The sequence below is a fragment of the Molothrus ater genome, chromosome 7 (genome assembly GCF_012460135.2).
Source record: "Molothrus ater isolate BHLD 08-10-18 breed brown headed cowbird chromosome 7, BPBGC_Mater_1.1, whole genome shotgun sequence".
Classification (NCBI taxonomy): domain Eukaryota; kingdom Metazoa; phylum Chordata; class Aves; order Passeriformes; family Icteridae; genus Molothrus; species Molothrus ater.
The window spans coordinates 17,901,892-17,917,882 of record NC_050484.2 but is presented as its reverse complement, the minus strand read 5'-3'; the positions used below and the strand labels follow the sequence as shown (position 1 = coordinate 17,917,882).

The 15,991-nt window shown below is 37.0% G+C and overlaps 2 protein-coding genes across 6 annotated transcripts in view; one reads left to right on the top strand and one right to left on the bottom strand.

Annotated features, from left to right (window-relative positions):
• The first annotated feature begins 12 nt into the window (after nt 1–12).
• Nucleotides 13–13,043, top strand: PDK1 (pyruvate dehydrogenase kinase 1). The gene is made up of 11 exons (XM_036386351.2): nt 13–225; nt 3,384–3,525; nt 4,986–5,057; nt 5,568–5,752; nt 6,039–6,128; nt 6,412–6,489; nt 7,100–7,176; nt 7,875–7,973; nt 8,883–8,993; nt 10,179–10,292; nt 10,408–13,043. Exons 1-11 carry the CDS (start codon nt 108–110, stop codon nt 10,546–10,548), a joined length of 1,227 nt encoding a protein of 408 aa, XP_036242244.1. The 5' UTR covers nt 13–107; the 3' UTR covers nt 10,549–13,043.
• Nucleotides 13,044–13,565: 522 nt separating this feature from the next.
• Nucleotides 13,566–15,991, bottom strand: part of LOC118688650 (neurabin-1-like) — a 60,885-nt gene continuing 58,459 nt past the window's right edge. For all 5 annotated transcript variants that reach the window (XM_036386349.2, XM_036386348.2, XM_054515355.1 and 2 more), the window contains one exon: nt 13,566–15,114. In XM_036386349.2, coding sequence (XP_036242242.1) covers nt 14,947–15,114 — 168 coding nt within the window. In that variant the 3' untranslated portion in view covers nt 13,566–14,946. The remainder of the gene's footprint in view (nt 15,115–15,991) is intronic.

Here is a 15,991-nt window from a genome sequence, read left to right as displayed (position 1 = left end):
TCCCGGCGGCGCGGCGGAGGCGGCCGCGGCCTGGGCAGGGGCCGGGGGAGCGGCGCGGCGGGAAATGGCGGCCGGGCCGGGCTGAGCTGAGGGGACGGAGCTGCACCATGAGGCTGCTGCGCGCCCTTCTGCGCGGCGCTGCCCCGGGCAACATCCCGCAGCAGGTGGACTTCTACTCACGCTTCTCCCCCTCGCCGCTCTCCATGAAGCAATTTCTGGACTTCGGTGAGTCCTCGGCGAGCCGTCCTCAACCGCTGCCCCTCCTCCCACAGGTGCCTGTGAGGAGCGGGACGGCCACGACCCCTCACCCCGTCAGCGCCGCCAGGCTGTTGCTTATCTGTTAATGCTGCGTTTGTGGGAGAAAAGGGCTCTGCTTCCTTCTGGGGCAAGGGAGCCCAGTTGGCTCGTTCCCGGAGACCGCGACTGTGGCAAGGTTGAAATCTAGCTGAAAACTCCAGTTTTTAGCACCACCAGGCTAGTTGGGTATTTTCCTGCAGAACCCGCAGTGCTGGGGAGAGGATGGGAACAGCTGTGACAACTGGTAGCGTTAGAGCAGTGACTCAGACAGGTGAGACTGGTTAAGCCTTCTGCTGAGCAGCACGCAGCCTTTTAAAGGCATCTTCCAAACACGTGAAGCGTTTAGCCTCAGCTGGCACCGAGGGGCTGGAACAGTCATCACTGCTCAGTCACTTGGCCTGTGCCCTACAGAAACAGCCTAGCCAAATGTTGGCGTTTGAAAAGGTGTGTGAGAAAAGGAACAGGATGCAGACACCGGGAGCTATCCCGGAGGGTTTGGAATCTAGTCTTGAAACTGAGTAAATCAGTAACAAGATATTCAATCTTACACTCAGTGCCAAAACCACTTATATTATTTCCAGGTTTGACTGTCAGCTTGGAAAGAAAAGAGATCATAGGAATCGTTCTATTCTGCTTCAAAGCAAATAGAGAAAGGTTGTGTAAGTCACACTGAGACACCTTTTCAAAGCCTGAGGTTTTGGCCATTCTATAGTACGTTCCGTTTCTGTATCCAAGGCACTTTGGTGTGCATACATGTTTACGTGTTATATATTTAACTAGTTAATAGTTTCATGGCTTTTTATAGTTTTGCAAATAAAACCTAAGTGAGAACTAATCCTAGAACCCAAGACTTTGTATAAGCAGGAAGACTTACAAACAAGATTTTCTCACAATTATCTGCTATCATTTCATCCATCTATTCAATGTTTCACTTGTGGCAATGAAATGTATCTGACATTTAAAACTCCAGATTCCTACAGGAACTTCACCATATGTTCTCTTGCTACTGTACTTTTAAGCAAAGAAGCTTGCAATTCAGAGTTTGCTTTGACCTGTGTTATTTTACCATTACTGATAAAATGCTTACCATAAAATCAATGTTTATTTTCAAAGCACACTATTTCCTTGTGTCAAAAGATAGGCTACTTTTTTGCTCTTAGTACCTGAACATAAGGTAAAAATAATCTTGAAAACTTCTACAATATTTTTTCCTCTCTTTTGCTTAAGGATTTAATCCTTACAGATTTAATCTCTAGAGATCCTTCAGAGAGAGTAAAAACTAATAACAGAAATAAAAAAGACTGCAAGACAGGGACAATATTTTTCTGTAAGACATTCTGTAGCCATTATAATCTGATGGTGTTTAATTTTAAGAATTTTTTTTGCTCCTTTTGCAGGAGTGAGAACAGTCAAAGAGGAAATAATAAAATCTGGTAAAGCTAACTTAAAAAAATGAAATATTCTGTAAGGAAATTCAGGTCTGGTCTTGGGTTATAAGACCACAGTATTTTCTGTAGGAGTTTTATCCATTCTTTGCCTAGATATAGACTGTAGCTGCACATGGGAAGAGAGTCATTTGCCTGCTCGATACTGCCTTCCATATTTGACCCAAGATTGCAAAGTTAAAGCCTTCAGATACAAAAACTATTTTGTGAAATGTAATTTTTTGAGTGTATGAGGCATTTAACAATTGTATTTACACTTTAATACCTCCAATCTGATTTGTTCTTGGAATTTTACCCAAGAAAAGGGAAAGGCCGGTAACAGTCATGCCTGTGCAATCTGAGTAGGGAGAAGAATGAAAGGTTTCTAGGCAGAGGTCATGTGTAGACAGTGCCTAATGCTGGTAAGTGCCATTGTGGAGGAATTTCTTGTAAATTATTCACTTTTTAAATTAACTGACATTCTTTCACCACTGTAGTTTATGTGTCTGAATCTGCATGCTTTAAAGTAAACTGCTCTATATCAATGTGGTGAAGATTTTTCATGTTTAAGGCAGTCCCAGCTTCCTTTTTTCTTTCCTCATCCCTTCCTTTAATCTTCTTCCCCAACTTCCCCTTGCCAAATGGAAGGAGTGAACTGAGCAGTAACACAGGCGTTAATTTGTAGGAGATACATGTTGTGAAACACCAGACCTGAAGTACACACTCCACTGCAACAGATGGGCAGGTTAGGAAGTTCAGATGCTGTTTATGTGACAGTCTTTAAGTCTAGAAAGAAGTCTGGCTGAGAATGAAGTGCAGCATTTCTTAGTCTCTTCCCCATGCTGCACCCTCTTTTCTCACCTAGGAAAACAAGCTTTGTGGGAGTACAAGCAGGTCTTGATTTTAATAACCACATTTAATTGCCACCCCCACAGATGACACTTGTTCTTACAAAAGGACAGGTTGGTTATCAAAAGGCAGTGTTTTCACTTCTAGCTTTTAAAAGTGTAAAAATTTAAATGTATTAGTATCCTAATGACTAAGCAGAGTAGCTGTCCTACTTTAATTTCTTTCTCACTATTCATGTGAATTTGTTCACCTGACTTCTGTTCCTCTAAGACTGAATTTAAACTATAACAAATTTAGTTGAAAATGAGATCTCTATTACTGAATTTATTTTCTGAAAGTGTTTGAGGATGAGTTATGATAATTCACTAAGATCAGTGATGAAAAGCAGGGTGTATGGGACTATGATACTTTTTCAAGCATCCTTCTCATAAATAGTTGCCTGTGCTGGTTTCATTTGCTTCTCTGACATGCTCAGAATGACATTGTTGGATCAGTGCTGGTTAGAGTTTGCTGCAAATAAAATGAACAATATACATGGATAGAAGCCATATAATAAAGTTGAACAGTATAGGTCTGTAACTGTTGCATTAGTTTCTGTTCATATTTTGAAGATTCTCATTACTGCAACAGGAAGGTTTCAGTATGCCATAAATTTTGAAATACAAGTGGGCTGCTGCCATGAAAGAAACACCAGCTTACCAGCCTGGTGGAGTCTGCTTTGAAATCAAGGTATAGGCCTCTTATGCAAGAAATTAATTTTGTGCAGTTGTCTGCCATAGTATTGACTTCATTCTGATGTCATATTGGTCTTAGGATCTGAAAATGCTTGTGAAAAGACTTCATTTATGTTTCTGCGACAAGAGCTGCCTGTGAGATTGGCAAACATAATGAAGGAAATAAGCTTGCTTCCAGACAACCTCCTAAGAACACCTTCAGTTCAGCTGGTGCAGAGCTGGTAAGAACAGTGACATTCCATTCCTTGAAGGGTGACCTCCTGCAGATACACAGGTTGGAGGAAGTCACTCTCTTCTACTGAAAGGACATTCATAGGCTTGGTGCATGAACATCATGTATTAATACTGAAATGCTAAATATACCAGTGTGATCAGAAACTAAATTTACAGATGTGGGAAAAAAGCATTAAGGAGCAATTAGAGAACCCCAAGGGAATTAAAAAATCATTATGTCTTTCACACACTCATGTATGAGGAATCAATTTTTTTTTTTTAAACAAAAATCCACCAGAAGAGTGTTTAATAGGGAACTTACCTAATAGTGAGGAAGCTAGTTGAAGAAAACAACAGAAGCAAACTAAGGCACAAAATGTTTGCAAAACATAACAGAAACCATTTACAAGACAGGTTATTGCAGACTGGGAGTAAAGGTATAGAAAATATTAAGAAAAAGCAATAGGAAATTCCCAAGGCCAAAACATAAAACAACAGAGAGAAAATGAATGTATTAAAGTAAAAAAGACATTATTTGAAAAGTAAAGTTTGCTTCCAAGTAAGGAACTTAGGCATAAAGTTTTTAAAGATGAAAGCAAAACAGAGATTGCTTGGCAACTGCTAAAGGTACAAGGATTTCTGTAAAGGCTTTAAAAGTTATCTGCCAAAATCTGCCAGTAAGTGGGATTGACTAGATGACTGAATATGAAAAGAGCTATCAATGAAGATAGCTTAATGAATTCGTAGTGAAACACAAATGCTTACATTCTCATGATACTAGATGACACTGATCAAATGGGAAATTAATTCCATTTGGGCAAATGCAAAGTAGAACACAGGGAAGAACCTCCTCTCCTGTGTGCTTGCTTCCTTACAATGGAAAAAGAAATGTTGATGCTACTGGGAATATTTCTCTGCATATGTCAGTTGATGGCAAGAAGGAAAATAGTATTAGGAACTAAATAACCAATGGGTAGGAATATAATTGTACCACTGTGTTAGCCCATTATTCCCCTGAATTGCATGCAGCTCCATCCTGAACAGAAAAGACCAAGAGGGATAATCAAAGGGTTGGAACAATTTCTACGTGAGGAGAAACCAAATAGAATTCTTCAGCTTGGAAAATACGTATCTAAGGAAAGGGATGGCAGAAATACTTAAATCATGCACAAATGGAAAGATTTTTCTACTAACAGGAACACGCAGGGGCTACAAATAAGTGATCACCTACTGGGTTTAAAACACAAAGATGATATTTTATGCATTCTAATTAAATTGTGGTATGCATTGCTCTGGAAATTTTGGAAGAAAACATCATAAATGGATTCAAAGGAATCTAACAAAATTCACAGGGAGACAGGTAGAATGATTTGGAAACACGCAACATTGGAAGTCCACAAATTGCTAACCAGAGACATGTGGGGAGACATATTAGAAATGATCTTTATCCTCTTTGTTTCATTGAAAGGTATGTCCAAAGCCTTCAGGAGATTCTTGACTTTAAGGACAAAAGCTCAGAAGATTCAGGGTCTGTTCAAAGGTAAGGCTTTGCTATCACATATATCTTGTTAATATTGTATTGGAGAATTGGCAGAAAAAAATAGCTGAAAAAAAATTTCCTATCTCAAATGTTTACAGAAGAATTGCAGCAATGTCATCCCCTGTCCCTAAAAGGAGGGTACATTAAAACAGGAAGTTAAGCACTTCAGCATAATGTCATTCTATAGAATGCTCTGGTCTGTCCTGGCTGACCAGAAGTGCCATTTGACAGGCATGGGTTGTTCTGCATGAAAACAGTTAGCACAGTTTTCTCTTTCTCTTGGTAGAATCAAGATAATAAATAAATAATAATTTTATAAACATTCAAAATAGTGGATTACTGATTGTTTCAATGTTAGTCACCTGAAATGTGCTGTAAAGACTGACCTGCCTTCTTATTGCAGCAGGCAGATGTGATATTTTTGTAAGTCTTCATTTTTGTAGACAGGCAGTGTTTGCTGGAGGATTAATTTCCCTTGAAAGTGAAATAGTAACAACGAATTCATTTTAGTTTTACAGACACTGTGATAAAAATCCGGAATCGCCACAATGATGTAATTCCTACGATGGCGCAAGGAGTAATAGAATACAAGGAGAGCTTTGGCATTGATCCAGTGACCTCCCAGAACGTGCAGTATTTTTTAGACCGCTTCTACATGAGTCGCATTTCAATCAGAATGCTCCTTAATCAGCACTGTAAGTGTCGGAAGGAGGGCAAATGATGTCTGTACCATGTCAACTGTATTTTCCTTTAAGTGCTTAATATGTACTAAGGTGCCACTTAGGAGTATACTATTTGCCTTGCCACTTATAACTCATTCTTCATACAGTTCCTAAAATATTTATTAATAGTAGGCTTTTCAGTATGGTGAGGACTGAAATTATAGATTGTCTATAAATTTTTTATTTAGCAAAATGGAAGACACAAACTAAAATTATAAAGTCACACTGGATATTAAATTAGGTTTTCTTTTTTTGGCAGCTTTACTTTTTGGTGGGAAAATTAATCCAGCTCATCCAAAACATATTGGAAGCATCGATCCTAACTGCAATGTTGTTGAAGTTATTAAAGGTAAATTCAGATGATAAGAATCCCGAAAACTTACATGGGAGTCCCTACTAAGAGTACACATCCTGATATGCATATATTGTTTTGTTCTTGCCTACCAGGAGCAGAAGTTTTATTGGACATGAAATACAATTTTGTTTCTTTTTCCTATAAATACAGTTTTTCTGAAAAGTACAAATCTCCCTGACAGTGCACAGTACTTTCAAAAATTTTATTTTTGTAGATTCTAAAGGAGAAAAAAAAAGGTGGGAGGGGGAAATGTAACTTCCTGTGTTCTTTATTATAGATGGCTATGAAAATGCCAAGAGACTTTGTGATTTATATTACATGAGCTCTCCAGAACTTATCCTTGAAGAGTTGAATTGTAAGTGAATGTGGACAAGGCATACTCTTGAACATCATGATGGTTTCTTCCAAAGGAGCTGGTGGTGAAATGTTCTGCTTTTCACATAGTTCATGTGTTCTCTGTATCTACTGTTTTTTTTTTTTTAAATCTGGCAGAATGCTTTCCCCATTCCTCCCTTTAATCAGAAAACTGACACGAGTAGAAGTTTTTGATTCTACAGCTGTTGATATAACAAATTTTAGCAGGCTCCTTCCCTTGCTAAGATTTCATGTTTCTTCACCTGACATTACTGCATCTCACCCTCTCTGCATTTCTTGTGACACATTAAAGATTTATAAAAGACTTTCTGTTCCATCTTTGTGGTACCTATGAGGAGGTTATTTGAAAACAACTATGATATGCCCTAGTCAGTGATCCTATAGTGGGTTTTAAGATTAATTTCCAAAGCAGCAAGCAACATTTGAAAATCTTGATTATGACTTTTGATTAACATACAATTTTTCAAAAGATTTCTGTTTAAATTTTCCTTCTTTAAATTTAACAATACAAATTCACATTCTGAATTACTGTGGGAATGAATAAAGACATCTCATTTGCCATTTAGTTATTTGAACTCTCTTCTCTCCAGCTAAATCACCAGGACAGCCTATGCAAGTGGTGTACGTGCCATCACATCTCTATCACATGGTTTTTGAACTTTTCAAGGTCTGTGCACTTACCATTAATTACACAATTCTTTCCTACATCTTTGTTTACTGATACTGTATTGCTTTGACTTTTCAGACTGATTCTAGATCACAGCGTGTTTTTGCAAGTGCAAACTTCTTGCCATTTGACTGCAGCAACACAGCTGCCCTGTACTATTAGAGAAACAATAATTGCATAGAAAATGAACAGCTTTGGAAGATGTATCTCTTTAACCCAGCCACTGAATACCTTCTGAATAGACAGCTTAAATCTTAAAATGTATGAAGACATTAATAGTTTTCATGCTAGTAATAAAAGTTAATGAAGCAAGTGAGATGTCCCATAAATTGTGTATTTTCAAATCTGGTAAAATATGTAACATGTCCTACAGACCTTTTCTCCAGCAGTTTAGTCTTAGACTTTTCTTGGACTTTGTGCCATATTGCATCTACTATGTGCATTATAAAGAATTCTAGAACACAAATGCTGTACATTAAACTATTCATGTTTCCTTTAAAAAATTAAATATTTGAAGTCTCAATATTCTAACAAACTAAATATATACTGATACTGAATAAACTAGGAATATAAAAAACCATTCTAAACCAATATACATTTGTTCTGATTCTTAAATACATGATAAAAATAACTACTAAATGATATTTTAAGTTAATATACAAAGTGAATAGGATTTAAGTTGTACTTGGAAATTACAGAATGCAATGAGAGCCACCATGGAACATCATGCTGATCGAGGCATTTATCCTGCAATTCATGTACACATCACATTGGGAAATGAGGATTTAACTGTGAAGGTACTCTTTTTTTTTTTACTGTTCTGAAAGTTATTTTGATTAGGATTTTCTTTTCTGTCATGAGCAGCATATTAGTAACTTGAGCTGGTGATCTGGTTCCATCAATAGATTGTATGTGATGATGTATGTAAGTGAAAAACCCTTATGGGATTTCACACACTGCCTCGTGAAGAGGCTGCCGTCACACTGAGGGCTCTGCAATACCATCCTGTACTTGCTTGTGTCGTGCCTAGCTTAGAAGCAACCATGACTGAAGTAGCATCTTAATACAGTTGTAACATCAGCATTTTCTAAGTGACAATGACAGAGCTATACAGTTGTGAAACAACTGAAGAAAAGGAAATACATATTGTATATTCCACACAAAACAAACCTCCTGAAGTACAGTTTGCAGCTTCTTTTTTCTGTACAACATCCATCTTTGATTTCAAAGACCAGCTGCAAGCACTGTGTTTTTCATAGGTCTAACTAAACTGTAGTAAAATAACTCCTTTGACTTACTCCTTCAAGTAATAGGTTTTAGTAAATTATATTTAAATGTGGCAGTATTCTTGAGAAATAAAGATAAAATACACAGAGAACTTAGCATTTGCCAAAAGATATAGATAGTGACTTCAGACAAAGTGTGTGATGAACAAGATAAAAGTAATGCACAATTCAAGCAGAATTTCCTTTTCTCCAAGAGATTATGAATGGCAGTATTTTATTTAATAGTTTGGGTAAAGGATGAAAGGGAAGGATTCATCTCTCTTTGGTCATTGTTGAAGATGAGAATTAAAAGAAAATCTGTAACTTACACCTTCAAATAATACTTTACTGTAATTTTTTTCTGGCTTATTGTTTGAGAGAAGCTGTCTTTTATAAAAATGTATTCAGGGATATAAAGCTAAATGCTCCTTCTTGTTCCAGATGAGTGACCGTGGTGGTGGTGTTCCTATGAGGAAAATTGACAGACTGTTCAACTATATGTATTCAACAGCACCACGTCCTCGTGTTGAGACATCACGAGCTACACCTTTGGTATGCAAGACCGTTATACCATGGCATCCTGGATAGGTCTAATTGTCACAAAAACCATTTAGCTAAAGCTATGAAATGCTGATTTTATAGATATTACATTGAGCAATATTTGAATTTTACCTTATTTAAGCTTAATTAAAGTATTTTTCAAAAAATAACTGAAAAATGGCATAAAATACCAAAAATTATTAAAATTTGTTCAAGATTCTCTTTTTCTCTACTAAATCTAAAAATCAGCCACCTCAAGCAGAATACTTAGCTATGCTACACAATCCAGTGAGAGCAGGGTTCAGAATTATATTTGTATCCACTGAATGAAAGGAAGAATAATTGTAGCAGTGACTTTAGATCAAGGCCATAGTTCATTTGTATTGTGTAGTCAATTGTACCAACCCCTAGCAAGGATGAAGGTACATAGATGTGAGAGGGCATATGAAGAATCCACTTTGGTCTCATGTGAGTGTAATAAATGCACAAGAAATAAAGCCTAAGCTCCCAGAAATTAGAATCTCTGAACAGCTTTCCTGTATTTATTCTCCCACCTTGCATCATTTAAAAATATATGTAGTTCTGCATGTAGATGACTCTGCAACTTACTAAACATGAGATCTTTACAGAGGAGTGTTGTGTACACTCAATGAGATTACCTCTAAAATGTAAACAAAAATTAGTATGTAAAAAAATATTTAGTATGTAAACAAAAAAATCACACTTAATCACATTTCAGGGCTCTGTCCTGCTACTGCAACCAGGGCTTGGTAGAATTTCAGTATAAGCTGCTAAGTCACAGATGTTGTGTCTTGAACCTTTTTTATATATACTGATGATGGTGTGTATTTGAATTAAGAACTCTGAGTACTTGAGGTTAGTAGCTCCATGAGCGTGATGCAGACACACAGCAGAGTGTTCTCCAATGGCATCTCTTCAAAAAGCTGCCATAATGCAAGAAGTGTTACCTACCAGCCCTGTGTGACCAAGGAATCAGTTTTCTCATAATTACAATCATACATGCATTCTTCTGGTTTTGGGGTATATAATAGCTTGGGGGAGGGCATGACAGTTAACACCTGAACTCCTGTTACTGTTAAACATCATGCTTAGTTTGTCTATTTCACCTATTAAGTTTAAACAGAAAATGCCACTGATTAATGCAATTAATGGAAGTATACGTTTTCTCCTGATCAGGCTGGATTTGGTTATGGCTTACCCATATCACGTCTGTATGCACAGTACTTCCAAGGAGACCTGAAACTGTATTCCTTAGAAGGCTATGGTACAGATGCAGTTATTTACATCAAGGTATGATGTAACACTCTATCAGCAGCTGTAATCTGAACTGCTAATGGAACTCCTTGTTCTGTTATGGTAACTTCAATTAAAAAGAATCATCAGCTAGAGCCTTTTCTCCTTACAGGCCTTATCAACAGAATCAATTGAAAGACTCCCTGTATACAACAAAGCAGCCTGGAAACATTATAAAGCAAACCATGAAGCTGATGACTGGTGTGTGCCAAGCAGTGAGCCAAAGGACATGACCACTTTTCGGAGTATGTAGCTTTTTCCTCAGCAGCTCCTAAGTAGGTTTGTCTGTAAAGGGAATTTAGAAGACCTGATTTATGATTTTGAGCCACTTCTGTTATGTGAAAGTAATTCTAAATTTGAGTGTAATGAGGCTTTTCTGAAATAAAAAAAAAACAATAGCCACCAAAACCCCCACACATGCACGTATAAAAAAAGGTCATACTTCATTTGTTTCACTTTCTATTTATGACTGCATTCAGAGCTAAGTCAAAGGAACAATATATTGGTTTTTATAGGGATCAATGCCACAGCTATCACATCTGGTATTAATTTGTATTATTAAAAAATAATTTTATTAGAAAACTATTAAAAAACATCACTGGAACATTCTTCCATTATACAATTCTACAGATTAATGAAAAATTTGTGTAAGAAATATCGAGCTCATTGCTATACCTTTGCAACTGTATGGCACTTTCTTTTATCTTAAGCATGCTGAAACTTAATTTTGCAAAGTTAGATGTGTTGCCTACATACACTGCCTACATCAAGGTGGCGTTTTCAGCTGTAGAAATCACATCTCTGTAGGGATAAAAGTTTTTAAAAAGCGTTTTTAACTGCTACTACTGGTATAACGTATCTCAGGTATGTGGTGGCATCAGTTCTGTTTCTTTGGTTGTAATGTGAATATATAATAGATGTGAAAAACTTACCTTGCCCTGATCATTGTGAATGAAAAAATAGCATTGGCTTGTATACAGTAGAGAAATGTTAGTCTTGCATTTGCTGTATTTCGATAGGTCATACCAAAATGCAGTATCAACATTCTAGCCTTTGTAAGATCTCAGACTTGGGTATGTCAGATACAGCTGTAAATGAAATTATTTTAATAAACAGATTCTTAAAATTTGTCTGTAATAGGGCATCTCTATTACTTTGACAGTATAAACTGTCTTCTCAGGAGTAAGTAAAAATAAGTGGAATTAACAGTTTTTGAAAATACTTTTGCATTTGTAATATGCTTCTGGCCTCGTTTTTGTAGTAACTGGAAGTCACATTATAACATAAACATGATAACCAGAATATGTTAATCAAAGACAAATTAGAACATACAGGGGAAGAGAGAGAGGGGAATGAATCTCACATTTCAGATACAGAGTCCTTCCAATTAAGAATTCAACTTAACGCCTACTATATGAGCTTTTTTCAAATCATACACATCTGTGTTGCACCTCAATCCCTGTCATTCCTGAGCATTTTTGGAGTGATGCAGTTAAAGCCATTGGGAACCAATGCCTTTCTCAGTTAATTAAACTGCATGTAATTCTGTGGGTTTTGTTCTGCAGCAGACATGCATAATCAGTCTCAGAAACAATAAGCCTAGCCTTTTGCTAGTTTACTATCTCTGTACAGAGCAGAAGGTGAGATACCACAAGTGAAGGGGATAGGTAGGATGTTGGAAATTGAAGTCATGCTACTCTAGCTGCAGCTGAGCGAGATTCAAGATTTATCACCTGCTACTTCCCTAGCCAAGTTCTGCAAAACAACAAAATGGTTTATACCCTGGTTAAGCTACTGTAGGTAACTTTAACAGAAGTGCATTACAGACTGGGCTGTATGCAGTTAAACTGACAGTCTGAGGGAGTATTATTGTGTGTTAATTGCCACCAAATCAGTAAGGTTACCTATTCCACTCAAGCTTGTGGGCACCTTGAGGCCCCTATTCTTCCTTTCAAGGATGCGAGTTGATAACTGGCACACCTTTCAGTCTGTAGGGCTACAAGTGAGGAGAACCAAGAGCTGTTCTCTTCTTTGGCCCTGCAACAGGATGTGAGAAATGCCACATAGTGTAAAATGGGGCCTGTACGAATGCTGGAAGGGACACTTGCAGCTATTGCTTTTGCTAAACTAAAGCTGAAAGTTACAGCAGGGGCTTTTAAAAAATCAGGTCTGAAGCTGAGCATTCTAGCCTTTAAACCTTTTAACTAACTAAACTGATTTTAGTAACATCGGACAACTACAAGCGGTATTTCTGAAGAAAAGCTAACAGTTTGTTTTCTGCAAAATCTATGAAGTATTTTAAATATTACCGTAATAAAGTCTCTTTCATGTTCTCAGCTAACTACCAATTGAATTCTGATTACCAGAGCAACTTGCTGTATAATTATATTTGTAGTTATCTCTTTGCCTGCAACCCCAAACAATTGTGGTGAAAACACAAATGCACCGTGGTTTGATTTACAATATTTAATCATAGTTAAAAAAGTTTTGAACTTTGATAACTTTTGCTTTAAATGAAGTGCAGAAGACAACTTTTGTGTTTAGTATTTTCATTACCGAAGTCATTGCGAGCACAGTGATTAAGTTGAAGTGAATCACTACAGAAAAGTAGTATACTATCAAAATGCTGAGATTAATAGTTTTGTATGCAAATTAGCTCAGTCTTGCACTGTAAAGTTAATCTTGGTTTGTGTTAATTTTTTGAAAGAATTGCTGCATTTATTCATTAAAACTATTGTAAAAATGAAACTCTGTTGGGTGACTGTGTAGCTTGGTAATGAGCTTGTTCAGTGCATCCAGCCCTCTCGTTCAACATCCGCCAGATGTTAAATGCTGTGGGCTCTGATAATCAGTGTTCTCATGCTCGGCTGCCAGGGGAGTTTATCATCCCTGCTGTGGCCCCTCCTTACCTGTAACAGCTCTGCACACAGGGAAACCTCTGAAACCATTTCCACCAGCGTCCTTCAGGAGAAAACTCTTCCCAGGGTGCAACAGTATGCTTAAAGAAAAAAGGTACTATGGGGTTCTAGCAATATTCTGTATTCTAGCTGGGAAAACACTCAACTTTCTTGACTGAATTAATTAAATGGTGGTTTTACGTGGGAGATCTTGAGCATTTGATGATTCCATACTTCTAATTCCTTTCTCTTTCATCAGTAGGGCAGCGTTCCTCTTTGGTTCAAGGTCTGTAAGTCTGGCTTACAACTGAAAGCTACTGTAAACAAAGTAAATAAGTTAAATCTTGACCAAAGAATGCATAAAACTGAAATATAATATCTTTTAAAAAGTATTTATTACCAAGATTTTCAAACTTTATTTTGGAAATGCTTGGTGTGCAGAAGCATTTCCACACAGTCCTTTTGCTGAAATTCTTAAGACATTTATACAAAAAAATAATAAATGTGAAACACCAACAGTGAAGTTCATTCATTTAATTAAAATGAAAAACAGTCCATAGATTTAAAGGAGAACTTGGTCCACATAAACGAACTATGTAAGTTTTGTTCTAGTCCATTCTAGGGTGGAACTGATACTTAATCTAGTCTATATTTCTGGAATAATCTAAATTAAGGAAGTGCTCTTGTAGTGTGTCTAGAAAATAGTATGTAAATATACAAAACACCAAGTCATGTTGTAAGCTATGTCAAGAATCAAATCCTCCTTTAAAGAGAAATAATCTGTAGTCTACAACTGAACATTTAAATACAAGGCAGAAACCCAGGGTGTCAGTGATAATTTTTCCTACAATTCTTCCCTCAGTATTTGAAGTCTGAAAAACAGTATTGTTTAAAATTAGCAAATATATAAATTTGGTCCGCAAAAAATCTTGTCGCATGTAGAAAAGAGAAATACATGTATTGCAAATTGATCTTATTCATAGCATAAATCTATAAAACTATGTATTATTTAGGAAAAATAGGTTAAAAAGGATCTTATTTATAGGCTTAAACCTTGTCCCAACACCATATGGGTAGTGTACAGAAAACTCAGTATTATGCTTAGGATACGTAGTTTGTGAAAACTACTTAGTATTTCTTGTTATTTTCTCAGTAAATTGCAACACATAGAATTCAAAAATGATGTGCTACTAAAGTGAACTTTGAATGAAGTTCTGGAAGTAAAAGAATTAAAATAATCCTAAATTCGAAATACATGCTTTCTTTTTAAATTAATTTGACATTACCATTTCTTAAACTTAATTTTTACTATACATCTTTAGTGGCAACAGATAAACAGACTGTCACAGACTGAATTTGTTGGCAGGATTTTTCTATTGTCCCTCTATCACCTTCAACTCTATCAAATGCTAGTTGACTAATACTGGAATGATTTTTAAAACAGTATTCTACTTTTCACAAACATCGATTTAATGAAAAGGGCATATGACACCTTAGAAGCAGAACTACTACTTAAGGCAGAAAGTTAAATTATTGTCCATTAGTACAGGCAGAGTCAACTAGAAATAAAAATACTGGAAACATTATTTCATTTTATTGGGCTGTAATGGGGAGGGACCACAATTAAAAAGTAAAAAACCACCTACCACATTGAACTGTTGCACTTTCCCTCCTCCCTCAATTGTACAATTATATACAAATCTGCTGAACTTCCTCAAGATTAGGCAAGTCTGCACTAAAATAAAATGGTCATTTTAGCAGCTTGATTCAAGAGTGGCCACAACTCTGCCAGTCTTGCGAACTTCTTTCTCCTTCTTTTGAACCTTTTCCTTCTGCTTTTCCAGTTTTTCCTGTGTTTTTCTAATATCCTTAATTTTTTTCTTTATTGTTGATCGGTCATTTTGACTGGTAACTCCCAAAGCCTTTGGATGAGGAAAACAAAACAAAACCTCATCAGTAATTTTTTTCAACAGCACTGTTAACAGAGTTTGTGCATAAACAGTGTAAGAAAGTGTTATTCACTTTTCGACAAGATAGTCTGTTTATTTGAAAAATAAAGATTCAGGGCCGCAGAAACACTGCAAATAATCATCTGGGTAACAAGGTGGGTAAGAAAACCAAGGCTAGCTCTTCAGTTGTGAAATAACAGTTTCGTGTTGCATTTTACAAACATGTAAACCCCTGGGAATTCCCAGAAAATACCATCATTGGTATTAGCGTCCAGATATTTTCCTAGCTCTTTTTATACAGGTGGAATTTTTACTCGGTAACAACTCTTTAATTTGAAGCTCTTTAAGGTGCATTATTAGGAGGCGGCTCAGGAAGCGGACGGCACGCTTCCGCTTGCGAGCGGCAGGTGGCAGCAGCGATCCCGCCACCCGACCGGCAGCAGGCGCGCACGGAGCTCTGGGCACAGCGCCCAAGGCTCCGCAGCTGGGGACAGCCTTTGACAGGCCAGCCACTGCTATTTTCCCACGCGATTTTATAAAATACAGGACATTTAGTGTTGCATGTCTATTTAAAATGCAGGCACATTTTGGAGACTGAAGTTAGAACACCTTTTTTCCCCCTAAGCCCCTCACATTCTGCTATTGATCATTAATAATAATTTGCCATACGCCAGAGCAGAGCAATGAACCTCTTCTAGCTGCACATCTTGCCTGTCCATAATGCAGTCTCATAATCTAACAAGAAAGAAAAACTGCAGGAATTTACCAGAACTAGAAGGGATACATATGTACTACAGCTTCCAGGTGCAATATGGCAAGAAAAGGCTCAGAAGATGCAGAATATGTATTT